The sequence below is a fragment of the Nilaparvata lugens genome, chromosome 1 (genome assembly GCF_014356525.2).
Source record: "Nilaparvata lugens isolate BPH chromosome 1, ASM1435652v1, whole genome shotgun sequence".
In the NCBI taxonomy this organism is placed as follows: Eukaryota; Metazoa; Arthropoda; class Insecta; order Hemiptera; family Delphacidae; genus Nilaparvata; species Nilaparvata lugens.
Genome location: NC_052504.1, coordinates 55,901,815 through 55,929,439, shown reverse-complemented (window position 1 = coordinate 55,929,439; position 27,625 = coordinate 55,901,815). Strand labels below are relative to the sequence as shown.

General features: G+C 32.5%; 2 protein-coding genes across 3 annotated transcripts in view; both read right to left on the bottom strand.

Annotated features, from left to right (window-relative positions):
• Window positions 1-811, bottom strand: part of LOC111045397 (ABC transporter G family member 23) — a 180,481-nt gene extending 179,670 nt beyond the window's left edge. The window contains exon 1 of the mRNA XM_022330798.2: window positions 444-811. Within this exon, the coding sequence (XP_022186490.1) occupies window positions 444-451 (8 nt within the window). The 5' untranslated portion in view covers window positions 452-811. The remainder of the gene's footprint in view (window positions 1-443) is intronic.
• Window positions 733-26,172, bottom strand: LOC111045394 (dynein regulatory complex subunit 2). 2 transcript variants are annotated; one of them, XM_039437276.1, is made up of 9 exons: window positions 17,725-26,172; window positions 16,206-16,422; window positions 15,267-15,380; window positions 14,347-14,485; window positions 12,569-12,792; window positions 10,294-10,491; window positions 8,313-8,507; window positions 7,150-7,293; window positions 733-3,612 (listed from the first exon to the last, which is right to left on the bottom strand). In XM_039437276.1, the coding sequence occupies exons 2-9, from the start codon at window positions 16,344-16,346 to the stop codon at window positions 3,400-3,402; spliced, it is 1,368 nt and encodes a 455-aa protein (XP_039293210.1). In that variant the 5' UTR covers window positions 16,347-16,422; window positions 17,725-26,172; the 3' UTR covers window positions 733-3,399. The 2 variants fall into 2 exon arrangements, with proteins under 2 accessions (XP_039293210.1, XP_039293215.1); XM_039437281.1 differs by having other exon boundaries at window positions 18,012-26,172.
• Window positions 26,173-27,625: the final 1,453 nt, after the last annotated feature.

Sequence of the window (27,625 nt, the reverse complement as noted above, 5' to 3'; positions counted from 1 at the left end):
TTGCGTTAAATGAGCAAAATGAAATGTAACGTTTTGATTTAATTCATTAGACTGTTTTTTTAATTCATACATTGAAATACTCCATAAACCTATGAGCTTTCAAACAAATGAGTTCAACAATACCACTATTGTATAGAGTACGGAAGAATTTCTTGAATATGTCGCTATAATGATGTGAGAGAAATGATAAATCAATGACTCGTGATGAATAAATATATTATTTTTAATACTTTCTATAAAATAATGCTGCATACGGTATTCAATTCTCAAATCTTTTTCCATTACGGTATTAATAAAACAATTCAATAACCATCACTCAGGCTCTCTATTTTAGAAGACGCTTCTAAAACTGAAGATGAATTACAAATCGATTTGATCAATGAAAGAAAAACAATCAAGAGAAACATTTATGGTTTATATTTATTATAATAAATGTAACTAACCTTTTCATATTGCTTCCAAGTCAAAAGTAAGACATTTTGAAATCACAGAACAGTATAAAACACAATGAAAGCACAAGTACCTCAAAATAATCACAACACGATATTGAATTAAGAAATCACTTCATAAATACAAAGGTGCCGCAGTTAGGGTAACTCACAGAATAAAACACGGTAAAATTAGTTTTAAAACAAGCTTTCAGGCTGGGATAATTTCACCACAACTTGGTCGATCACTTTTAAAATTTCAAATGCAATTTAAAAATAGATTATAAACATTTTAAATTATTAAAACACGTTTAAAAATGCACTTAACTATTTCTAACCAAAATCCAAATAGTACCGTAGTCCAACAAATTCACAGGTATCCTTGACAGTGACTGTTGCTTTACAATTGAATAGGATGCACTGATAGTCAGAGCTACGTCAAACAGCTACTCAGGATGGACAGGACAAGTCTGCATTGGACATTATCTGATTGCTGGAGTGACAGTTACCTCCGATAATGATTGCTGATAAGTGATACCGTTCCACGGCATGCATATCGAAAATTATCATGAATCTGATGCTCTGAATCTCATCGAGAATATTTGAATGAAATCAGCCAGCAGACAAATAATAAATACACTATTCATGTGAAATAGTTTTCTAAATTGTTTAGGGATGCATTGCTAGCACTGTATAAGCTCAGGGGTTGTTTAACACAATATTTTTTCAATAATATCAGTTCTATGTATTGTAATCTATGTATTTTTTGGAAGAATAAATTTCAAATTTCATTGAAAATTTGCAAAGCAGCGTTCTCTGTGTCAATAAATTGATGAATTTCATAAATTGTTGAATGAAGCCATACAAAATAATTGTTCGGTGTTTGTAATTGTAATTTAAATCAATTTTGGATGGATATATTCATCAAATTACAAGATTTAATGTTAATAGGGTCAATTGTAATCTGCAAAGAGATTTTGAATTAATTATTGTAAAAGAATTTATATGAAATTAGAATACTCTGGTTTAGAAATTTCAATTTATAAAAAGCAATGCAACAGGCTCAATTTTTAAAAAGTATGCTACATTTACACACAAATTGAATGTGAAATTTCTGAATTAATGATTTCTGAGTCAAGTGATTAATGATTCAAAACGGAAAGACAAGAGATTTCGAATTTTGAAATAGTCAGCCAAAACACTAAATATGATAAAAATAAAACAAGCCATTTAAAAAATCCAAAATGCATTTTTTTTTTAAACTGTACAATTCGAAGTCGAGAAAATACTAATACGGTACTATACGTACCGGTATACATAATATACGCTCGATGATCGGATCGGGGGGGGGGGGGTCTGTACTATTCCAAGTGGTGTTTGAAAAAAATGTTGTGGGTACAAAACTAAGTATCATGACCTTGGCATTTTAATGAATAAATCTAAAAATCTACGAACAAATATTAAAAAAATAAAGCTCCCAACTGTTGTTTTCGATTTAAAACTTCAAAAATTTTGGGATGGGGGGAGTCGAACGTGAGGAAAGACCACCCAAATCGCCCCCTCACCAAACTTGGAGTCCTAGATTCGCGCCTGTTCAGAATGAATTGATATTAAAAATAGAAATACGCTCAAAAATGAAGTAAATCAGAAATAGACTACTGTATGAATTTTGAATTGAGAGAATTGAAAAATAAGAGAGCCGACAAACAGAAAACGGATAGGAAAGTGGAAGAATATTGGGTAGTGACTAAATAATATAGGCCTACTCGTGGAAGTCCCCCCAAAAAATTAAAAATTGAAATTACCGATGAAGTGTTTCGATGAAACAAAGGAATATAGAAACAGAATAAGCAACTAAATAGAATTGAAATGAAAATATTTCACAAGAGTAGGTTTGCCAAATGAATCAAATAACAGATCCATCAAGGAACATATTAAGAGTTATGAGAACAATGAAAGTAGCTCAATTAGATCACAAGGAAAGATATATAGGCCTAAACAAATATAAAAATGTTGCGAATATAAAAATCGAACAATAAAAGAAACATTGTCAAATAAGAAGAATACTTGACAAAGATAGCCTAGCATTTTGGAATTGTGGAGGCGATAGAAGCAAACAAAAATTATTGTTTCAATTTACAAATTTCACAATAATAGAGATGAGTGCAATGTGAAGGATAGAACAGCGCCAATACAATATTTGACAAATAAAAATTGAACTAAACGTACTGTGCAATCAAACAAGACTTTATCATTCAAGGGACATCAATAATATGTCTATGAAGAATGTGTGAAGTGTGGAGGGAAACAACAGTGCCTCATTTTTTGACAAAATAATATCCTTTTTTGAAAGATTAATAAATAAAATCATCTTTTTTCAAAATATAATCTCTTTTGAGAAACTATGGCCAACCTGGAAAAAATATACGGTACTTGGAAAGATTAGTTTTTCCTAATTTTAATAAATGATATAGACATATAAAGATTAAAGATTAAACATCTAAAATACGTTTGCAAAGAAGAAAGACTAAACATCTAAAAGACGTTTGCAATGTGGAAAAAATACTGCCGAAAGAATAGTTCATAATAAAGACAACCTCTTCAAAATTACAAAACTGCTAAACACTCTGAACCAGAATAATTTGTTTTATTCAATTTGCAATATTAAATAAGATATTTGTACAATGTTGAGAAAGAAACAGAGTGCCTAAGGAGCAAGAATATGGAAGCTTATTTTGAGAGCAACCAAATATGAGCTATTATTAATGAATATACGAGATGCATACAAGATAGAATATAGAATGTGTTAAAATCCATTGGGAATTGAGAAACCTGATACATATCTTTTTAAAAACAGATCAAAGAAAATTAATTTTTAAGGAATTGACAGATTTGATATTTTGATGGGGAGTTATCAACAACTTTGGAAAGCGAAGGGATATCTAAAACATTTTCAGATATTGCGATTGACCTAGGCAGGAATGAATGTCAACTGCGACCGTTTGTTGGGGACTGAGTGAGGCTGCGCCAGAGTGTTCAAGTAATGACGCAGCAGACGCTTGAGCTGGCGGTTGTCGGCCAGCAGCGATTCCTTGCGCAGTTTCAGAGTGTAGCAGTCAACAACCGACTCATTGTACAGGTGCCAAAAGTTACCCAGTTTATCAAATGGTTCCGGTATTTTCTCCTGAAACACATCAGCCTATCAAATGCTTTGAAAACACTAGAAGGCAGGTTCACATAACCGTCTAATCAGGATTGAAACTGGTAATAACGTAGCAAGCAGGTTCATTTTGCAAGATATTGAAATACAGTGGCGATGCTCACTATGTAACACGGGCGACGTAGAGAATATGTTTCACTTTATGGGTGGGTGTCCGATATTGGGGGGTGCTTGTAAAAAATGGTTAAGAAAATTTAAACTTACCGAACTAGAAGTGATTGAATGGCTAAATGGAAAAGACTGGAGAAAAATGACGGCATTTTTGGAAACGGCTCTAAAACTAAGAAATGATTTAATAATAGAATTTAATTATTAGTAGATACCGACTCCTGGCAGACAACCTTCATGGTTATGCCATAATAGTGTCTTGTGGTTTTTTTATTTATAAATTATGTAAATTTTGGGAATTTTTATTTTTTGTTATTTCTTAGCATGAATTACATTTTTTGTATGAATGATATTTTGTTTATAAATAAAGACATTTTACTACTTACTACTACTAATAGATGATTCAAAGCCTATGTTCCTAATAATAATTCAAACATTTTCTCAAGTGCCATTCTGCGAGACGTGTCAAACGCAGGACGTTCCAAATGCCGATTTGAACGATCATTATAATTATGATCAGAATCTTATTAAAGTCCTTGGTTCCCACGATCCCACTTGGAATTATATTCTCATGACAGATTCTAGAGAAGAAGTATGCTGAATCAATCCCATAATTCTAAACTTGCAAAAGGGAAATAACTTTTCTCTCCTAGTTTCCTTCTTGCTTGAACGTATCGATACGTATCACCTTCCTTATTTACTGAGGAGAAAGAGAGTGGACGAAGAGAAATTCACCGGCGATCGGGTAAATATTTTAAGTAATGATGGTAAAACTAATCAGTCTGGAAGTCTCTGAAAACTAGGAGAGCGATCATTCTAATCCCAGCTGTCATAGTGTTAACTGTTTCTTGAGATTTTTCAATTTCCAGTAATATGTTTTCGTTTGGGGGTACATTCTCATTCTCTCCAGGAGATTGATTGTCCAAGTAAATCGGACATTTAATGTAATTGTAATTTAGAAGTAAAGTCCCCCTTATAGCTATGGGATAGTGAGATAATGACGATTGATTCCTCTATACTTCGGATCTTCAATACCCCTTTTGGTGAGTATTTTCATTATTGTCATTGAATATGATTTATAATTTGTAAGTGTTCGATTTATGTATGTAATAATATTATTTATTTCCTCATAGGAAGCGGTGAATTGTATTTATTTGATGATCTACTTAGATCATCAATTGAATACAATCCTATTAGATATTGGTAATTATTATGTTTCTAATTCTGTTGTAAATTTGTCATCAGGTTTCTGTATCGGGCTGAGAATTTCCATTGTAAAAGGGCCGGCGACTTCTTCCAACCATGGATGGAATCGTACGTCATCGAACGCTGATGAGGAGAGAACAAGACTAACTCCCTTTTGGATCTGTCGCCGCGACGCCTGAACATTCCTGGAGGACGACCAATCATCTTCACCCCTTCATCCATCTCCGCCAGGGACTCCGGACATCGCGACGACAACTACAAGATGAGTACTTGATCTTTCCCCCACCAGAATTCAATGTGTCCCTTAGATTTTGGTCTCTTAAAGACGTAAATACAATTAAATTTGGTCTCTTAAAGACAAAGATAATCTTTAATTGAAGAAAGTATTTATTGTAAAGTGTTGTTTGAATTTAAATATTTAATATAGAGGCAATCAATCGTCAAATGATTTTTTTATTTCGGATTCCTCACCACTGGAATAGTACTAGAAATTTCACTAATCCCTCTACCATCGGGGTCTCGCATGATTTCCAAACTTAATTATAGTTGTCTGAGAATTTAGGTTCTCAAAAGACACTATAATCAAATGCTTTGAAAACACTAGAAGGCAGGTTCACATAACCGTCTAATCAGGGTTGAAACTGGTAATAACGTAGCAAGCAGGTTCATTTTGCAAGATATTGAAATACAGTGGCGATGCTCACTATGTAACACGGGCGACGTAGAGAATATGTTTCACTTTATGGGTGGGTGTCCGATATTGGGGGTGCTTGTAAAAAATGGTTAAGAAAATTTAAACTTACCGAACTAGAAGTGATTGAATGGCTAAATGGAAAAGACTGGAGAAAAATGACGGCATTTTTGGAAACGGCTCTAAAACTAAGAAATGATTTAATAATAGAATTTAATTATTAGTAGATACCGACTCCTGGCAGACAACCTTCATGGTTATGCCATAATAGTGTCTTGTGGTTTTTTTATTTATAAATTATGTAAATTTTGGGAATTTTTATTTTTTGTTTTTTTTTTGTTATTTCTTAGCATGAATTACATTTTTTGTATGAATGATATTTTGTTTATAAATAAAGACATTTTACTACTTACTACTACTAATAGATGATTCAAAGCCTATGTTCCTAATAATAATTCAAACATTTTCTCAAGTGCCATTCTGCGAGACGTGTCAAACGCAGGACGTTCCAAATGCCGATTTGAACGATCACTATAAGTATAGTTTTGGAATTTGTATTCAGCACACGTCAAGAAGTTCAACTGAATGTATTGATTTCTCAGATTGACATTTCGAGATGAGTACCGGAAATAAAAGGTCGGTCATAAATATTAAAGTAGTCTAAAAATGTTTGACCTCATTAGGGATAATTGGGAGGACGATATTTATTATATTTTTTCAAGAATGAAATTGAAACATTCTTTATTTATGGGAGCGGTTGGATGAGAGGCGAAGGATGGTGATGAGACGAACCTGAAGTTTCTATGAAGACCAGCAAAGACAGGTTTTATCTCTAACTCAATTCTCGGTTAAACATAGAAATGATCATCTATTAATAGGTCCTATCAAGTAACAAAAAGGTCTGGAAGGATGAGCACATACTCACGCCAAATTACAAAGAATACACCATTTATAAAAGAGAAAGGTCCTTACAATCCCTTATTATGCTCTAAGTAATATTTAGAAATAGCTCACCAAATCCCTGCTAATTACCGACACTTCTAAATCTTTGCTGAACAATCCTTGCAATCAACAACAAGGTGAGAAAAAGAGGAAAATAAAAAACAAAACAATATTATTAATATAAAAAACACCGACTTCTCTTAAAATGGATCTAAGAAATATCCTACTTTTGTGGCTATGAACGTTCTAACACAATTTTCCATTCACTTGCTTACTTGCAAAACATGTTAAAATGAATAAACTTTTAACATGCTCACCAAGGATAAAGCATAACCCAATGTAATATATTATGTAAATACAGTGCAGTGCTTGCTGACAATGAGATTCAGACATCTCTGAAACGCGATCAACAGAAACATCAAACCTTCAATACTCTTAATTGAATGAATCAGTCGTGGTCCAAGCATACAGTTGCTAGTTGATTCATAACAATGCAATTCAGAAAAGTAGTAAGTTTATACATTGAACATGAATAGATAAAAATTGCTTCGAACCTTTTGATCAGCAGTTGTCTCCTTGTTGATCATGAGGTGCCTGCAATAACTCAGCAACGACTTCTCTTCGTCCTTTTGGAATTTCTTGCACTTCTCACTCAACTGGATAACAGATTTGGCTTTCTCCAATTTCCTTGTCAACTCCTGGAATAAAAAATGTTATGAAATTTATTATCCAATTCTAGGTTTCATCATTATCATGAAGCATTGGCAAGGATATTTTTTTTTTAATCATTATGTTTACAATTATTTATTTCAAACTAGGGGTGGAATACCAATACGTTAATGTGAATATTCGGTTAACTGAAATAGAGAAAACCCAAAATAGGCATTTAAGTTGAATATGCAAATTGGTTGTAGTTTTGATAAATTTTTACTTATAGAAAATCTGCTAAAAAATGTGAATGTATATTTTTAGCCATGATGCCCTAATCAGCTTTGTGCATAGGTGATGAGATGAGATAACATACAAGATAAGCTATGCCTCTAACACCACGACCAGGCGAAGTGATACTTAAGGTGCGACGCGTAAGACCCCTCGGCTATTAATGTGGAATGAAATGAAATAATAATCTTTATTGGGCATATAACACATAAATAAAACATATGAATATGATATAACTGGAGAACAAATAAATTTGAAAAGTAACTACCGAATGCAAAAGATACAGAGCAGATACAACAAAAACAAATACAGTATCCAACTTTGAAAACAAAAAAAAAATCGTGAATATTGGCTCACATTTTAACAGCTAGTATCAATACTAAATAATAAATACAGTAGGTGATGAAAACTTCAACCGTTTTAGAAGATTGGTAATATTTAAGTAAAACAATTTATCAACTTTCTCAATTCCAGCTGGGAATATGTTTTCTGATTGTTGCTGTTGTGCTTATTAGTATTACATTATTATGCAATGATTTATTCTTATGTATAGACAAATCGAATTTTCCTGTAACATATTCATAGCTGTATAAAAACGTTTGCATCCGAAAAGTGATAAATCAAACTGAAAATAAAATAAAAATTATGAGCATACTGGAAAATCTAACAAATTCTATAAATAGTTTTAAAATGAATACTCAATATTTGATTGAATGATAGACTTTGATTTTTGAAACTTTAAGGTGTAAATTAATTGAGTTTTTACTACTGCAATTACTTTGATCACATTACTGCTGACAATTGACAAATGAGTCAATTTGGATTCGGCCGACTTATTGTGATTGGTCACATCAGTTCGCATGTGATGGAATTTCTGGAACAGCGTACTCTGTTCTTTCTTCAACACACACATTGTTTGATCGTAGCTCTTCTGCTTCGTTGCTAACTGTTGCTTCAGATTTATTATCAATTCCTGAAAACGTAAGCACAATTTTAAATTAATTTATTGGAGGAGGAAATGAAATTCAAGAATGGGATGTGATTATGATTAGCCAATAACTTATGAATAACTAATCAATGAAGATGTAGATGAGAAAAATGGAATAAAAATACATGAATTCTTCCAAGATTTTTATCCTAACTTGAACTATATTGTTTATAATTGAACTTTATCAAGCTCTTCTTTCAACTTACGGTACGGCGCTGACGTCCATTTTCAGCAGGCAAGGAGTAACTTGATACTCCTACAGCATTAAGACTATAATAATACTAGATACTATAGAGATAGAGTACTACTTGCCAGCTGAAGATGGGGAGCTGAGCAGTGCCCTGAAACCAGATCAGTCTTCATAAGTAAGTTGAAAGTACTATTGTAAAAGTGAAAGGAGTGCTTCATGAAGTTAAGAAAATACATAATTTGCTAATTAATTCTTGTTGTTTCAATTCTGAAAACACATCATGTTTTAAAATCCTTAGAAACGAAGGGTTATTTGTAAAAATAAATTGAATGTGCAGAAAGAGCCAACTGCCTAGAAAATGAGACAAAATGGATGTGAATTAATCACCACTTATCTAGATAGAAAAACTAAAATTTTCCAAGTAAAACCGTTAATTAATAATACAGAACGGTTTCGAATGATGGAATATAATATTCAACCAGTTACTTATAGCCCAGTCAAGGAAAGGTTATAGAGGGAAAAGTTGGGAAGACAATTTTTGACCCCACAGTTCTGTTAAGGGTAGTAAGGAGGTAAACATATCAAAAGTCCCCACCCCTACCCCCTGTGCTAAGGGGGTGGGGGTGGTTTAAAGGTACCATTTTTTGCTTTCTCGCTTAAAACTCAAAAACTATGTATCCATAATAACATGTTTGTTTCAAACATCATTGTATGTTTTATGACAATAAACGATGATTTGATTTGATTTGATTTAGTAGCGTACTATAAGTGATAAGTTGAGTGGAACTGCCTTGATGATCCAAATGAAGAATGGATCAGTGGATAATATTTTTGGACCAAATGAAAAATGGATATGACATGGCATTTTTAAAATAAATAAAAAAAATATTTTTTTTTTATAAGAAATCTATGCATTGCCAAAAGGAGCCTGATCACATATTATTGCGGTTGCAAGAGAGAGATAATTGATAAAATGAAAGCAGAATAAGGAGAAGAAAATAAAGGAATAAAACATGTTATTCACTTTATTCATTTCACTTTTTGTTTCCAACTCTTGCTTATATTTTACCTATAATATGTAATAAGTATTTGGGTCAATCAAAATTTCTATTTTTCCATTGTCATCCACTGCTGATTGCAACATACTATTTTCCAAAATTCACATTTTCCCACTACCGTAGCTAATTAATAGCTTATCAATGCACATGAGATGTTTTATAAGTTGTGTTAAAAGGAGGAGGCAATTTCAGGTGTTGACTTGTTGCCTTCAAATGTACAAATTCCAGATATTCTAATTTTTATTTATTCTATTTATTTTATTTTTGTTTATATTCTACTTTGAACACTTACATCATAGCCCTATAAATTTGGATTAAATAATAAGAAGCACTATCACTCACCATGTAGAGCACTTTTGGACATGACATTCATCTTCAACACAACTGTACAGTATTACAGCATAATTACCTATTTATTCAAAATTTAGAATTCTAAGATATTTTCAAAGTGATTCATTAGGTTGCAGCTCTTAATGCAATATGAAATTGAAGAATTTATTTTCTGAAAATAAACATTACTGACCGTATACTTGTTGATGGTATCGCAGTGCACCATGAGCTGAGTGGAGCTGTCAGAGTCTCTGTCACAGAGTGCGCCGTAATGCACGCGCATAGGCTCGATGGCCGAGGTGTAGTCTTTCAACACCTTTTGCAGAGCCTGCCACAGATGTTCCAGTTTCGCAGCACACGCCTCCTCCACTTTTTCTATGTCTGAAAGCATCTGCAAAACGAAATTGTTGGTCTTCGGTGGTGGGATGAGTCTGCAAAAACTCAATATAGGCTAACTGTCACTTTCGACAATAATAGAATATGAATATAAACTGAAAACTTCTGTAGAATCTTCCACTTGTTAAGAGAAGAATATTAATCAAAACCTTGATGAATGTTTATTGGAATCGAACTTACAAGTGAGAAAATAACATTCAAATTAGTCTGTGTAAAATAAGTTGACTTGGAGAAAAAATCCATGTTGCAAAATTGCGCGAAATTTTAATATTTTCATGCAAGCCCATATGACAGGATGTATTCAATTCAACAACACAGTTGATGCAGAGTTGTCAATTTGAATGTATCTAGTCATATGGACTTGCATGGAAAGATTGAAATTTCGCACAATTTGGCAACACAGATATTTTCCCCAGGTCTCAACTTATTTTATACAGTGAACAACAAAATGCTGCAACTATCATACTTGTTCAAAATATACAGGGTTTATCCTGTTGATTCTCTCCCAATCATTAATTTGATGTTGTGATTAAGGAATGTAAAATAGTATATTGAAGACTGTTTTATAAAAATAAGTTTATAAAACAGGTACAAGTAGCAAGTTTTTTATAAGAGAGAGAATATAATCCTTTAAAACCGAATTCGCATTTTCTTTATACGCTCATCTGGAATTATTTATTTTAAAAAATACTTTGAACACATCATTATGTTCGAATGAATTGAGAGAAAATTATCGAATTGTAGAAGATAAATGAATGGTCAACTTCAATGGAAGGTTATTCTGTGTTTGTGTGCAAAACTCATGTTCATCTAACTCATTGCAAGCGAACAAACATTTTGATCATGCTAGTAATGCCATTAAACTAGAAGAAGCCAAATTAATTTATGTATTAGAGCTATCATTGAAAACGTATTTCAAAACTTCACAAAACTAGAGAAAATTACAGTACTGGCTTCTTCTTATATGGCGCTTCAGCCCAAATCGAGCACTGGCCTCCTCAATTCTGCTCCTCCATTCATCACGATCTCACGCGTTCATTCTCCAATTTCTGATGCAAAGGAGTTCTGCTGCATCCTTGGAAATACCATCCACCCATCTCAGTGTTGGCTTGCCCACTGGTCTTTTGCCTCCTGGCTGTCCCACATCTATTTTCCTGGTAGCACGAGTGTCTGGCATCCGCTCCAAATGCCCTGCCCATCTTTTAGTCTAACATAAATGTGGACAGGGGTGGCTCTCTATAGAGTGCAGCTAATTCATTTCTATTTCTTATTCGCCAGACACCCTCATCACACACAGGTGATGTGGGTCATATTCTAAGCAACATTTTCCTTTCCCAGCGGTCTAGAATCTTTGCAGCCTTAGATGTTAATATCCAGACTTCACTTCCATATGTGACCACTGTACGTATTATAGATTTTTATAATCTGGCCTTCATATCTCTATGGACACTTCTTGACTTACAGTAAAGGCTACTATGAGATTTTGGTAGAATTTGAAACATTTTTCAATAAGCGATGAATCCACGAGATAAAAAAATAAATAAGGATAAGAGTAAATAAATCTTAGTACGATGTAGGTAGGCTTATAAGGAAAATTTTGTTATGAAATCGCACTCAATTGTCACTTACTTCATGTATTTATTTGAAAAGAGGTCTTAGATGCCACGAGAATATTAGCTCTGGCCCCTGGCCCGTGAAGTAAGAAGGTGGAAGTGGGTCAACTTTTCTCACTCATTAAATGAAAAAGACTGATTTCAGTGGTTTTTGACAATTTCTCAGTCTTTTTCATTTAATATGAATAATTACCACAATATCAACTTCTCAACTACACAAAAAGTTTTCTCACTCACATGTATCTATCCTTCTCTCTCTGCCACTGTTTGAAAATAATAATATAATTATAAACATCGGTCTTGGAAGCGAAGAGTGGACTTCCGAGTTCCCTATCCCACCTCGAATATGTCAGTAATCAGTCGCATGTAGAGGAAGACCAGGGACCAGAACGATTCTCGGGTCTTATTGAATTCTCGAGTCTTGAAAAATTAAGTTTTTTTATTTTTTTCTTGTCTTACCTGATTACGAAGTTCATCCTGCTTGTTCTCACAGGACGAATCAGTTTTGTGTTTTTCGTTGGAGAAACGTTTGTTCATCTCGAAAATGACCGCTTGCAGATGTTCACCGTCTCTATTTCCCTTGGCAGTTATTTTTTCGTGTTCATACTTGGCTTTAGCCATCATTTTGATGCGCTCTTTGTTGTAAAATCTGTGCAAACTGTCCAGTCTGTCTCGATGCAATTCTGAAAATTATCAACAATCAGCTTTCAATTGCATGATTCAACATAATAAATTACACACCACTGAAAAATGCGTTAGAAAGATGAAGAATGGTAGTAGCCTTGTTGGATCGTACGAAATCATTACCGAACATCTCATTATAATGGAATCAAATTCATGATTTTTCAAGTTAAATTTGAAACTTTAAATAAACATTACCACTCGAAAATTAATAAATTGATTCCCTTGGAAAGAAGTTCGGTACAGTTCGGTACTCTACTTATAATTAATCCTCTTTTCGGTCAGCAATATAATTCAATTCCAATTTATTTCAGACAACATTAATAAAAACAACAATTACAACGTGAGACAACAAAAATGCAGTACCGGTATTATCGCACGATACAAACGGAAATTCAAGTGGCAAGCTGACAACCACTGTACCACTGGCATGAGATATGGCATGACTTGTTTGCCAGTGGGAGTAGGCCTATATAGGAGTAGAAGGCAAATCTCAATACTGTCCACCTAAACTTCACCAAAAATTTTGAAGCAACATAGAAGTAGTTTTTTAATTCGAATAGAATCCTAATTAAAGCTACTTTCAAATTATCCTTGTGAAAGAAATATTAAGCTGTTTCCATCATTTTCACTAACTCTGTATAATAAATAGGGTATAGAGTACATACAGACTATAACAGAATAAGGTAATATGCAGGTAATAAAAGTGATTGTAATTGAAATTACCAGTGCTAATAAAAAACTACATTATCATGGCCAGGTTTACAAAACAATTACCTAGTTTCCTTCAATCACATGACTAGAGCTACACAATTTCAGTCACCAGTAATATCTCACACGTTTAGTGTTAATTGATAATAATCTGTTTATTGTTGCCAAACTAGTATTAAGCTACTCAGATCTCTGAATTGCAACGAAGAATCCAAGTTATAGTTGCCAGTAATTAAAAAAATGAGCAAATTTCTAAACTAAGGCCCGCCGCAAAGTAGACCCACGCTAATTAATCCACGAAAAGCAACCCACGCCGTGGGATGTTTTGTAAACCATTGCTAGGCTTCTCCAGACATCTGAGTAATGATGATAATACACATGCAATGAATAATCCACTTGTCAGCTGATTGATTATGAATAATTCTATAGCAATGGTTTACAAAACATCCCACGGCGTGGGTTGCTTTTCGTGGATTAGCGTGGGTCTACTTTGCGGCGGGCCCAAGTAGACTATAATAGAAGCTGACTATTTATAGTATTTTTTGTGTAGTTGAGAAGTTGATATTATGGTAATTATTCATATTAAATAAAAAGACTAAGAAATTGTCAAAAACCACAGATTTATTGATATTTAGAAAGACCGGTTTCGGTTGTTACACCATTGTCAATTTATGATAGTTTATCCGAGATTATAATGGTGTGACAACCGAAACCGGTCTTTCTAACTATCAATAAATATGTGGTTTTTGACAATTTCTTAGTCTTTTTATTTAATTTATAGTATTTGAACCTATAAAAATAGGATAAATAACGATAAATATCAAGTAAGGCATCATTATACTAACCAATAAGCTTATCAACAGTTTCAGAATGTGAGTGAAACATCATAGCGTATTGCCAGTCAGCATTTTCCAAATCAGACAGCAGAGTGTCGATGAGGCGAGTTTTACAGTTCATTGTTGTTTCAAATGATTTCCATAATGCCTGTGGACAGAAATGATAATTTATGCTCACCAGACATGCATAAAAAATATTTAAAAGTCATTTCATAAAGGCTATAAGTTTAGTATAAATCTTCATAAAAAAGTAATATTGGGACTTGAGACTCATTTGAATCAACAGGTAGGCTAAGGAAGATTGAATAAGTTAGATTATTGCAGTATGGACAGGGAAACCTATACGTACTTCTTCAAGTTAACTATGAGCTATTTTTAATTTTGTATGAGATTCTTCTGCAAAAAGAGTAAAGAATTCTCCAAATTATGTATTTTGATAATAGCGCAGGCCTACTGTACCTATCGCTACAATAAGGGCTCCACTCTTCATTACAATGCCATCGAACTGGTAACTTACTTTGAGTCCATATTGATAATAAAAATTTAAGTTCTAGTCTAGTACAAAAATTGAATAAATTTATTCAAGTTCATCCACTTTTGTATTCAATAATAACACAGAGCTTATGATAAAATAGCTACAGTTTTGTAGAATTGTTTCATTGTTATTTATTATTTTGCCGTCTGCTACCATGAATTATGCATTGATTTTTAATCATATTGCGCATTATCTTTACCTTGATAATATCTACATTTAATGATACTCAATCATTCATATTATGAATAATTGAGAAATGAGCAACAGGCTGAGTCCACAACTGTTTCATTTCAAAATTGATAGGCCTATAGAAAAGTCCAAAAAGTGGGTTATGTTCTTCACATTTTCAATGTTAACAATCTATACATTATTATTCATTACCTAATTTACTCACCTCCATGTCGTCTTTCAATTCTTTACACTTAAGTTTTCTCAATAGATGTCTCCATTGCTGGTTGATCTTTGCCGAGTTCAATCTGGTGAATGCTTCTTCATGTTTTAATTTATTCTAGACAAGAAAAGACAATTTTCAAATTTAAGGTAAAAATTGAAAATTGACAATTTTTTAGATTACTTATTCATGCTACAAGTCGTGTATTTTTGTAACTGTTGAAATTTTAATAAAAACGGTAGGAAAATTCCAATACCGGTAATATATTCATGATATTATTGTAAATGAAGTGTACCTATATATTAGTCTATAGAAGTTTCTCTAATTCATTTGTCGATAAATTATTTGACATCTTTTGAGACTAGAATCCTCTAGGCAGGGCACACTCCTCTGTTATTAACTACATATTACATTTGAGAATAGGAAGCTTTATATTGGGATAGTCATTAATTTATTATCATACTATATGAAAATAGTTATAATCAGAATGTTAAAATTGAGAATTTGTATAGTACCGCGATACTGTGAATATCTTCTGCAGTCTCAATCTTAGTAACGAAGCATCAGGAAAGTTTTATAGTTTTCTTTCTATCCCTTATGAGTGATTATTCTCAGAGAATAGGAGAACTCTCATAAATAGGTGAATATATCTATCTATTCAATATGCAATGAATAAGTAACGTCGACTAATAAAAAACTTTATATTTATTAGAATCTCCACAGAATCTAAAGTGGACACTTTTCAAAATTCACCACATCATCAATAAACGTCATTCTATCCATTCAAAGTGATCACCGGTAATGAAGTAAAAATATCTATTCAACTCAATATAGGCTAATTATTTAATAATGTATTCTATTAAGATAGTTATTCTGGTAGGCCTAATTTATTAAATTGTTTAGTATTCAATAAGGGATGAATATTCAATTTTTTGAACCAACTTTCATAAAAGTCGATATCAGCTGTTCTTTTCGTCTCCTCGCTTCCTCTTCAATAGCCGCCCTGTGCTGAAGATATCTGATTTTCTCTTCCTCAGACATTCTGGCCAATTTGCTTCCCTTTCCTTTTTTCTTTGGCCCCATTTTTTGTTTCTTCCTTTCAACTTATCAGTAGAGTATCTTAATATAATTCAATAGATGTCAACTCCTTTCAGCAATCCTGTGAAATGATATTGTATTTCATATTAATGACCGATTGTATGTACCATGTAGGTGTAAAAATCAATATAAATGACTTCAAGTTCAAAACTTATTATACTACAAATCAAACTTATTGTGTAATATTGCCATGGAACTTGACAAATTGAATTTCAGTTACTAACCAGGGTAAAAACCATAGAAGAGATTGTTCAGCATACTGATTATAGAGAGGCACAGTATTAATTGTAAATACGAAATAAACAAATCATTTAAGTAGCCTATCTACTAATAAAAAATGAATATTTATTGGAATCTCCAATAAAGAAGATTTGATTAAGTATGAAGATTTGATGTAAAGCTGCGTTTACACCAAAGTTATTAACAAAATGTTAATAACTTAATCCTTATAGATTCTATTAGATTGAACGGATCTTGACAAACACATAAATGTTCATCATGTGTATGATAAGTCATGTTCAATCTAATATTTTGTTAATAACTTTGGTGTAAACGCAGCTTTAAGCTGCATTTTAAGCAGCTTTAAGCTGCGTTTACACCGGAGTTAATAACACGAGTTATTAACAAAAAGCTATTAACGGAGTTAATAACACGAGTTATTAAACAAAAGTTTTCAACATAAGTTAATAACTTTTTCTTTTCGCAAAGTTAATAACTTTGTCACGTGTTTTGTCTGCAGCTGTAGTTATTAGGGAACAGCTGTGAAGATAATAGTAACCTGTTATTAACAAAAGTTGCCGACTCTCGATGGATAACATAAATCTTGTGTAATAACAAGGAATTTTCTGTTGAAAACACAAGTTATCAACTTTTTTCAAGAGAATTTTTTGTCGATTCAGTCAAGTTGACAACTTTTTATTAATAACTCATGTTATCAACTCCGGTGTAAACGCAAATCAACATGATGTTATTAACTTTTGTGATTAACATCAGTTGATAACAAAAATGTTAAAAACTTGTGTTATTAACTCCGGTGTAAACGCAGCTTTAGTATATATTAGTTTAACAGTAAGTATTATGTACTCATTGTATTGAAAATAAATACATTGAGAAATAGGTAATGTGAATTTCAACAGAATTGATTTTTTTAACAATAAACAAACAGTAGGCAATAAGAATTGAACGAAAGCCTATATCTAGAATAATTATCAACTTTTGCTAAAATAAGCAATAGTGCTCAGATTAATGTTACCACTTAATCAAACCTTCCAAGATGTTGACCCTCAAACCTTCCTGTAACTAAGTAGCCTAAGGTAAGATTATACCTATTCTTCCTATACGTAGACTAAGGTAAGGTACGTACTGGAAATGAAAGAAGTATTTTCTGTAAAAGGTAAGTGCTATTAAATAAGCCACATGGGAAATTGTCAACAAGTAAATATTACTATCATCACAGAAATATTACGACTAGCTATTGAAGAAACTATTTTTTTCAAGAGTATGGAAGTTCAAGTTCTATAATCTATTACTGGATGAATAATCAGGAGGCCTATAGAATTCATCAATAGTCAGAAAGAAGAAGTTGTTTACATAGCAACGGTATCTATGGTAACGAGATAACGCTCTGTTGTTATTATTATTCTTCTTTACCTTTTCCTCCTATCTTCTTCTTCTCCTTCTCGTCCTCCATCCCCTCCTGTCCTCTTCTTTTTTTCTCCACCGTTATTCTTCTTGTTGACCACCACCTCCTCCTCCTCCATCTGTCATTTTCTTCTTGTTCACCAGTCTTCTCTACATTTTTTCTCTCCTGACTTCTTTTCCATGGAAATTATTCTTCACCTTGCCATCTATATTTCTTTTCCCAGTCTTACATTTTTCCTACGTCCTCAACAATTTGATAGTTTCTATAATTTATTGGTTTATATATTTATTATTCTTTGTTATTATCAATAAATGAATTGAGGAGTCCTCTTTATCCACTCTCTACCTAAATCTGCTTCAAACAAAAATCCTCAGCATTCCCTGCTTTATTACTAAAGCATCCTGCACATCGGGATAATAGCGACGTCAACTAGAACCAGCCACTGAACTACAGAAAATCGGCTACAGAAAATCCGTCTATTGTCCCCGAGTAATGGCGTTTTTCCACTATAATAGCAGACGCTACAGTGACTCTGTAATACAATAACTGTAGTAGACGCAACTTGTCCCAATGTGTAGGGTGATTTACCTACTTATTGCATTAACTACACATACTACACATACTACTCAACGCTTCGCTTCAAGCGTATTTTGCGAAGTACCTACTTCAGGAGATAGTCAAGGAAAGTCGAATATTTTAGAATAATAAAATACATGGATGAGTTTAAAATGAATATTTACTTACGAATTACATACAAGTGCAAATATCTTACATTCAGTGTTCAATATAAAAGACACCTTTATAATATAATGTTTTATGCAACCGCTAAAAATGTTCTAGTACAGGAGTGTTATATAAAAACGTCTCTTTGAGCATTTAAACATTGGAATTTAATTAACTCTGCTGTAATAATAAATTGTAATTCTCTCAAAGATAAAGTACAAAACTAATACATCACATAAAAGGTCTTTATGAAAGCTAATTTCAGTATTTTATTTGTTTGGTTGTCAATTGGGATGTGTTCTTTGGTATCATGAAGGGCTAATAATAAAATGAACTAATTATTAAACAGTAGTGCCTATTTTTCTAGATTATTTTTGTTTTTTCAACATTCATTCAAAAACTGTTTTTTCTCATTCATACTAGAATGAGACTGAAGGCATTTCTAAATACGATAAACCATATCAAAGAATAAAAATAATTTGAAATAATGCCTGTTTCATAAACGTATTTGTTTAAGAATACAGAAAACTTTATTCATATTACAAGCTACGGGCAGTAGAATCAGCCGTTAAATTTTCAAAATACAAGAGATTTAACAATTAAATCCAATCCATTAACAAGATCTGTATAGAGATTAAAATAAGATTTTCTTGTATCTTATACCATATAAAAGTTTAAGATTTGCATATACAACTTATCAATGTTTATATACGAGTAAGTTAATCAAAATGGCTCCACAACATTTAGAGGAGAGACTGTCATAAAGAAAAATTTGCATGCAATATTCATTCAATAAGAAGATGAGAAATGACCAATGCACATCTTGTAGCTTTGCACTGCAAGCGCAAACCGTGTATCATACTAATCCAATGAGAATTGGGTCATTATTATTTATAGTCATTATTTTCATGAGATCTTCACTAAGACAACATGGTGTTTTACTTAATCCCTGCTTACGAATAAATTTATGACTTGCAAGCAGAAAAAGAATACGATTAGTCCTTATCAGACCAGGCAATGAATGCTCAAAAAAGGGTTTAGAGGGAAATGTTTGGAAGACAATTTTTGACCCCGCAGTTCTGTTTAGGATAGTAAGGAGGTATACATATCAAAAGTCCCCACCACTACCCCCTGTGCTAAGGGGGAGGGGGTGGTTTATAGGTACAATTTTTTGGCTTCTCGCATAGAACTCAAAAACTAAGGACTTGACTGTCATATAACAAATTGAAGCTTACATAATTTCCTACAATATTTATTCTACAACTTTTTTTATATCTCCTCTAGTTTTCGATATATCCGCTCTTGAAAGTGTGACATTTTTGAAAAAACACGTTTGCCACCAATTTTTTTCTATTTTTGCTCTTATAACTTTTTAAAAAACAATGAGCAAAATCCATGTTGATTATGAGCTTATAAAGTATCAAATTCTCTTCAATTTGATGTATAATTTGTTACTTTTACAAATTTCCCTACACCTTTTGCAGCAGCTTTAGTGTCTAGTGTGAAATTTCTATTCTTGCAACAATAGACCAATTGACAAACGAATTTGGAGGGAATGTTTTAAACAAAATTTTTGACTTTGCAGCATTGTTGAGACTAGTTAGGAGGAGAACATATCAAAAGTCCCCATTCCTCACTCATGTGCTAAGGGGATGAGGGTGGTTTAAATGTTGCATTTTTCAGCGTTTTGCTTCCACGCTCATATATTGAGAGCAATGCATTCAACTGATATAACTAACTATTCAAAAAAAGCTTGATAAATTCTCTAAACTTTTTGTTTTGTGGAATTTTTTGATACTCCCAATAGCTCCGAGGTATTCGCTCTTGAAGGTGTGTAATTGTTAAAATAACAGTTTTTTATCCAATGTTTTGCTCTTTCAGGGCTTATAACTCTCCAACAATGCATCATAAAAACTTATGCTTATCGTAGGTTTATAGAGCATTGAATTATCTTTCAAATGATGTATTATTTCACTATTCCAAGTTTTCCTTTCCTGTTATAGCAGCTTCAATGTAGGGGTGACATTCTCATTGCTGCAACAATTGATCGTTTGACAATCACATTGGAAGGGGGTGTCTGTGACACAATTTTTGACTTTGCAGCTTTATTTGGACTAGTTAGTAGGTAAACATAGCAACAGTGCACATCTTTATCCCCTCTGTTGAAGGAGTGGAACCGCTGAGTTGACAATTGTTGCAGCAATGAAAATTTCACCCCTACATTGAGGCTACTATAACAATGAAATGAACACTTGGAATAGTGAAATAATACATCATTTGAAAGATGAAGCTTGCTTACCTCCTTACTACCCTGAACAGAACTGCGGGGTCAAAAATTGTCTTCCCAACTTTTCCCTCTATAACCTTTCCTTGACTGGACTATATGGGAATGTTCACACAGTGGTAGACTGCAACAAATGTGTGAGCACTTCCCATGAATACTAACATTCTCTTTCTTCCAACAGATCAGACATTGATTAAAAATCATGGCTTTTAAAAAGGTTTGATGAGTCTCTCCTTCCTGTAAATGAGTTATACATATACAAATAAAGTGGATAAATTATAGTTAATTTGAAATTTAAAAGAATTCAAGTAGATCAATTGAAAAAAAAATAGGTTTGGAAGTAGAATCATTCCAATTTATATGTGAGAAAACATCGTATTTATGGAATAATTCAAGTGAATAAGTAAGTACTCTTCAAATTCAAATATGTTAGAGAAATTTTTTCCTATCCACAGTAACAGTCGTCTAAATGAAGCAAGGTTCAATTTTAGAAACATAATAAATATTTATCTTTTTTTCAATTCAACATGACTTGAGGCAGCAAATAATAATTGAGAAGACAACATAAAATTTCATTTCAAACAGTATTAATGAAATTCAACATATTGAAGGGAATGGAATCACCAATTCTATTTTTATAGAAGTTTATCGACTAGTAGACTAGCTATCATAACTTCATCGTTAGAGCTTCGATTTGGTAATAAATAGTTATCAAAAACAAGAATAATTCATGAGATGAGTTTCGACTTCTAATTACATATCTATAGGCGTTAATTATGATAGCATGATGTTACTGTATATCACACATAATGTAAGATTACATATTGCATTTACAAAGAATTGTTTTGATTGTTCTTCATAGTATTATTTATATAATTTTCCGTAATATCGCCATCTATGCTATCGCAACTTTATTGAGTTAAAATTTTCTCATTTTTATTTATTTGGAGATACAAAAATAGTTTCTCAGTTTGAATTACTTTGTGAGTCGATTTCTAATCTAATTTTAGTTGGCTAGTTTATCTAGTCACGTAATAATTTACTTTACTTAGAATGTTTCTAGCCTAGCTTAATCAATGCTGAATCTAATGCTGTAATCTAATGCTAAGGGACTGACAAATTATTCATATTGGACTTTATTCGACCTATTTATTGCGAACGATAGTCGAATTAAGAAGATTGACTTTCTCAATATTTAGAGTGAGTTCATGCTCAAGTTTAAGAAATTCTATAAGATTATGAGAGAAACGTTTTTTCGATAAATAAAAATGACAATGACAGACACATTCCTCCATATAAAATTCAAGTTTTCACACAGAAACCTAATACAGTATAATTGAATGGAAAAATCTGGAGATCAATATGAATAAATCATTATCATTGCTATGAGCTCTTATGAGAGCTTAAGTTTTCTATCAAAGCAGTTGAAAGATCTATGAGTCAGAACTACACATGATAAAGAATTCACAAAAGCCTTCTTTGTTGTAACATATAGTTTCATACAGTCTTGGTTATGAATTAATAATATTAGACTATGACCTCAGTGGCTCGGGTCCAGCATTAGAGACTTTCAGGTCTTACCTGATAAACGACGATTTTTTTCAACAGACGAGTCTTGAACATGTGCTACATGAGAAAAAACAATTTAAATGAAACATAATTTGATAACTTATTTGTAAACCCTAAACAAGCGTACTATAATATTATCTCCTGTATTTTTATACAATTTTAAAAACTAAAATAAATGACCTCTTCAACTCTATCATACTACATAAGCAAAAACTGTTCATTATATATGATACATTTGCTAAACCCTGTAGTATATAATTATTATGGAAAATTCAGTGGAAGATTCAGATCAAATCTATCAAATTCAGAGAGGCTAAATATTCATTCTCCAAAAGAATAAGACTGTAAATTTCATTATATACGAATTATTCATCCAGTTTATATTTTATTGCTCCGCACTTTATAAATAACAAAATAAATATTAAAAAAAATTATATACTAACTATAGGCAATAAAATTCCAATATTTCCAAGTCTTATAGCTATTTACTTCAATCAAGATTGATCTTTGATCAAAAGTTAATCCTCAATTAACCGTCAATAGATGATTGGTCTTAAATATTCGATTAATTGTTGATCTTAGATCAAAACTGTATTGAACTTTGTGAACTAATCATTGATTTCATTTCTATTAACAACAAATATTTTTTATAAAATCTGAAAATTATAACATTTGTATCAGTACAATATATTCTCATTCTCTAAATAAATCTAATACTATAAACTAACTCTTATCACAAGTTTTGAATTAAAAATAGATTTAAAAAAATTCTATCAATGCTATCAAACTCGATAAATCGGAATGTTCTAGAAATAAATGCTGATAATCAGTTGGTATAAATCAAATACAAAAATTAAATATAATAAATGGTGATAAAATGCATAATAGAAAATGAATCAAGCATAGGCTTGAAATGAAGATTATGAGAGGATTTGAATGGAGTTTAGGACATTTTATAATTATTATAATGGAATAATTAATGTTATAGTTTATTCCTATAGCTTATACATTTATGAAGGAATAACCGCTCTTAGGATATATTGTGATTGTACATGAATATAACGAATAGGATGTATGAGAGTGCAGTAAATATTTTTACACTACGAACATTTTTATAACAAACATTTGAATTGAATTTAAAAAAGTATATCTTTAAATCAATTACGATGGGAAACATGGGATTTTCCATAACGCAATATAAAAACTTTTCAACTAATAAGATAACATGACGAATAAAAAACTTCAACAACTAACTTCAATAAGCTTTGAACAAAATTCATGAACTTTAATATTCAACCATTCTCATTTAAAATTATTCTAATGTGTAGCCAATTATTTTCCATAAATTTTGGGAGAAAAAATTGATTGAAAATTTAAAAGTGTCGACAAAGGTGAAAATTCATTAAGTAAAATTGGACTGGAAAATTTTTTTGGTCTTTAATTTCCAACAATTCTCATTTGAAATTATTCTAATGTAGCCAATTATTTTCCATAAATTTTGAGAGAAAAAATTGATTGAAAATTGAAAGTTACGACAAAGGTGAAAATTCATTACAAGTAAAATTGGACTGGAAAAACAGATGCATCTAGGTAGTCGGTTACGAGGACGGGACCTGGAACTATCTAAAGCAGATAAACCGACCCGGCTCTATCCCTCTGTAGGCACGAAAAGAGGGATGGAGAGCAATTTCTTTCGAATTTTGCTCGATGAAGTCCTCGAGATTATTGGAGAATCATTTTGAAAAAAAGGACAAAGAAGAAAAGACTGGAGTTGATATAGATCCAGATTGAGAACATTGTTTTTTGGAAACAAGAGTTTAAAATATAAATCAAAATCAACTTGAGATCATTCCAAAGAAGGAGGCATGCAACCCCAGGACCTTGTCACAATTACATGTGTCTTCACAATGGAAAAACATTTATAATATCCACTACAACAGTATTTATAAATAAGGACCAGTTTAACTGAACAGGTGATCCTGGTGTCCGCATTTCAAAAATGGAGGATTTTTAAAAAGGTTGGGAGCAAAAATGTATTTTTTGGAAACAAGATTTGGAGCAGAATATGATCAACTTGGGATCATCCCATAAAAGGAGACATGCAGACCAAGAAAATGTGAACAAACTTAACAAAATTCTCATTACGGTACCTATTATTGAACACGAGAAAATATATCAATTTAGGAGATATTTTAATGGAAATTGGAACGACATTTTCATTTCTCTACATTTGAAAAGCATAATTTATTTTCTAGCTATTTGTTCCCACATGTAGAGATTTCAAACAATGTTGGTCTTCTAGAGTAAATAATAAATTAATCATATATGTGATTATACTCTGGCAAATTCTTCTCATTTTGACTCTAATTTATTTAATATAATTAATTTCTATTAACAAGAGCCCACGGGAAGAACGCTGTAAGTCCACTTTTTTGAAAAATGGGATTATGACGCTATCTGGTAGCCAGGTCGAAAAACTACATTATGACACATAAACTCGCGAAAAACGTTGTTAATTTCAGAGATATTGAGGTTTGAAAATATAGCATGCACGGAAAGAACGAGGCTAGTACACCGCTACTGGGAAAGAACGCTGCAAGTCCAGACTACAGCATGGTGAGCTTAACTCATTGTCAGTAGTGATGCAACTTTCAGCAAGTCGAGATACGTTATGTGAATGTTCTTGTCATCATATCATCTTGTTAACAGTGTTTAAAGCTTCAAGTTTCATAGTGTGAGTTCTCCGTGGTTGTTCTTGATTTATGCAAGAAGTTTCAGTTAGTAAAGATAGTTTATTCGTCATCATAACATCGTTTCATCAGAGTTTAAAGCTTCAAGTTTCATAGTGTGAATTCTCCGTGGTTCTTCTTGATTTCATCATGAGTGGATCTTCAGATTCTTCGGATGAAAATCAAAAGGCATAACCTAACAGTCAACAAAGAAGAGGGAAGTACATGGCAGAATGAGTGATGTGAGAAAAAATCAAGAATATGTCATTTGAATTGGGAAAAGACTGCAAATGCTCAATGTTTGAATGTTTCAAACACATTGATCCTGGACAAAGGAATGAAGTAATAAAATCATTCAACATGTTAGGGAACTGGAACGACCAGTCTTCATATTTAACAAGTCTGATTTCTGTCAATCTCATTGTCCATAGGAGGGCCAGGGTAGATGCTGATACAGTAAATTTTCTTGATTGTACATTCCGCTACATTGTCAGAGTCAAACAGGATGATATATTTAAGGAAATACCTGTGTGTCAGAAAGCATTTATTGTCCTACATGGAATCACGTCAGACTATACAAATGAGTATGACGAACATGAGGAAGTCCCCAACAGATAGAAGAGGAACGCACAAAAACAGGCCAAAGAAGCTTTCAGAAGAAAATTTGCAGCAATTGAAAAACCACATCGGGTCTCTCAAGGGAAAAACGAGTCATTATGGGAAAGGAAAATCTCAGAAGATTTATCTCCCTGAATAACTGTCAATCACAAAATGTATCCAGCTATATAAGGAAAATTACCCAAATCTACCTGTTTCTCTCGAGTCATATAGAAAAATTTTCAATGGGGAGTTTAATATCTCATTCGGGTATCCTCGTACTGACACTTGTTCAGCCTGTGATAAATTCCAAGCCGAGATGAAAGGGTTGAATGCTGCGATCTCAAATGCTTCAACAGATGAAGAAATAATCAACTGGGATCATCCCATAAAAGGAGACATGCAGACCAAGAAAATGTGAACAAACTTAACAAAATTCTCATTACGGTACCTATTATTGAACACGAGAAAATATATCAATTTAGAAGATATTTTAATGGAAATTGGAACGACATTTTCATTTCTCTACATTTGAAAAGCATAATTTATTTTCTAGCTATTTGTTCCCACATGTAGAGATTTCAAACAATGTTGGTCTTCTAGAGTAAATAATAAATTAATCATATATGTGATTATACTCTGGCAAATTCTTCTCATTTTGACTCTAATTTATTTAATATAATTAATTTCTATTAACAAGAGCCCACGGGAAGAACGCTGTAAGTCCACTTTTTTGAAAAATGGGATTATGACGCTATCTGGTAGCCAGGTCGAAAAACTACATTATGACACATAAACTCGCGAAAAACGTTGTTAATTTCAGAGATATTGAGGTTTGAAAATATAGCATGCACGGAAAGAACGAGGCTAGTACACCGCTACTGGGAAAGAACGCTGCAAGTCCAGACTACAGCATGGTGAGCTTAACTCATTGTCAGTAGTGATGCAACTTTCAGCAAGTCGAGATACGTTATGTGAATGTTCTTGTCATCATATCATCTTGTTAACAGTGTTTAAAGCTTCAAGTTTCATAGTGTGAGTTCTCCGTGGTTGTTCTTGATTTATGCAAGTTTCAGTTAGTAAAGATAGTTTATTCGTCATCATAACATCGTTTCATCAGAGTTTAAAGCTTCAAGTTTCATAGTGTGAATTCTCCGTGGTTCTTCTTGATTTCATCATGAGTGGATCTTCAGATTCTTCGGATGAAAATCAAAAGGCATAACCTAACAGTCAACAAAGAAGAGGGAAGTACATGGCAGAATGAGTGATGTGAGAAAAAATCAAGAATATGTCATTTGAATTGGGAAAAGACTGCAAATGCTCAATGTTTGAATGTTTCAAACACATTGATCCTGGACAAAGGAATGAAGTAATAAAATCATTCAACATGTTAGGGAACTGGAACGACCAGTCTTCATATTTAACAAGTCTGATTTCTGTCAATCTCATTGTCCATAGGAGGGCCAGGGTAGATGCTGATACAGTAAATTTTCTTGATTGTACATTCCGCTACATTGTCAGAGTCAAACAGGATGATATATTTAAGGAAATACCTGTGTGTCAGAAAGCATTTATTGTCCTACATGGAATCACGTCAGACTATACAAATGAGTATGACGAACATGAGGAAGTCCCCAACAGATAGAAGAGGAACGCACAAAAACAGGCCAAAGAAGCTTTCAGAAGAAAATTTGCAGCAATTGAAAAACCACATCGGGTC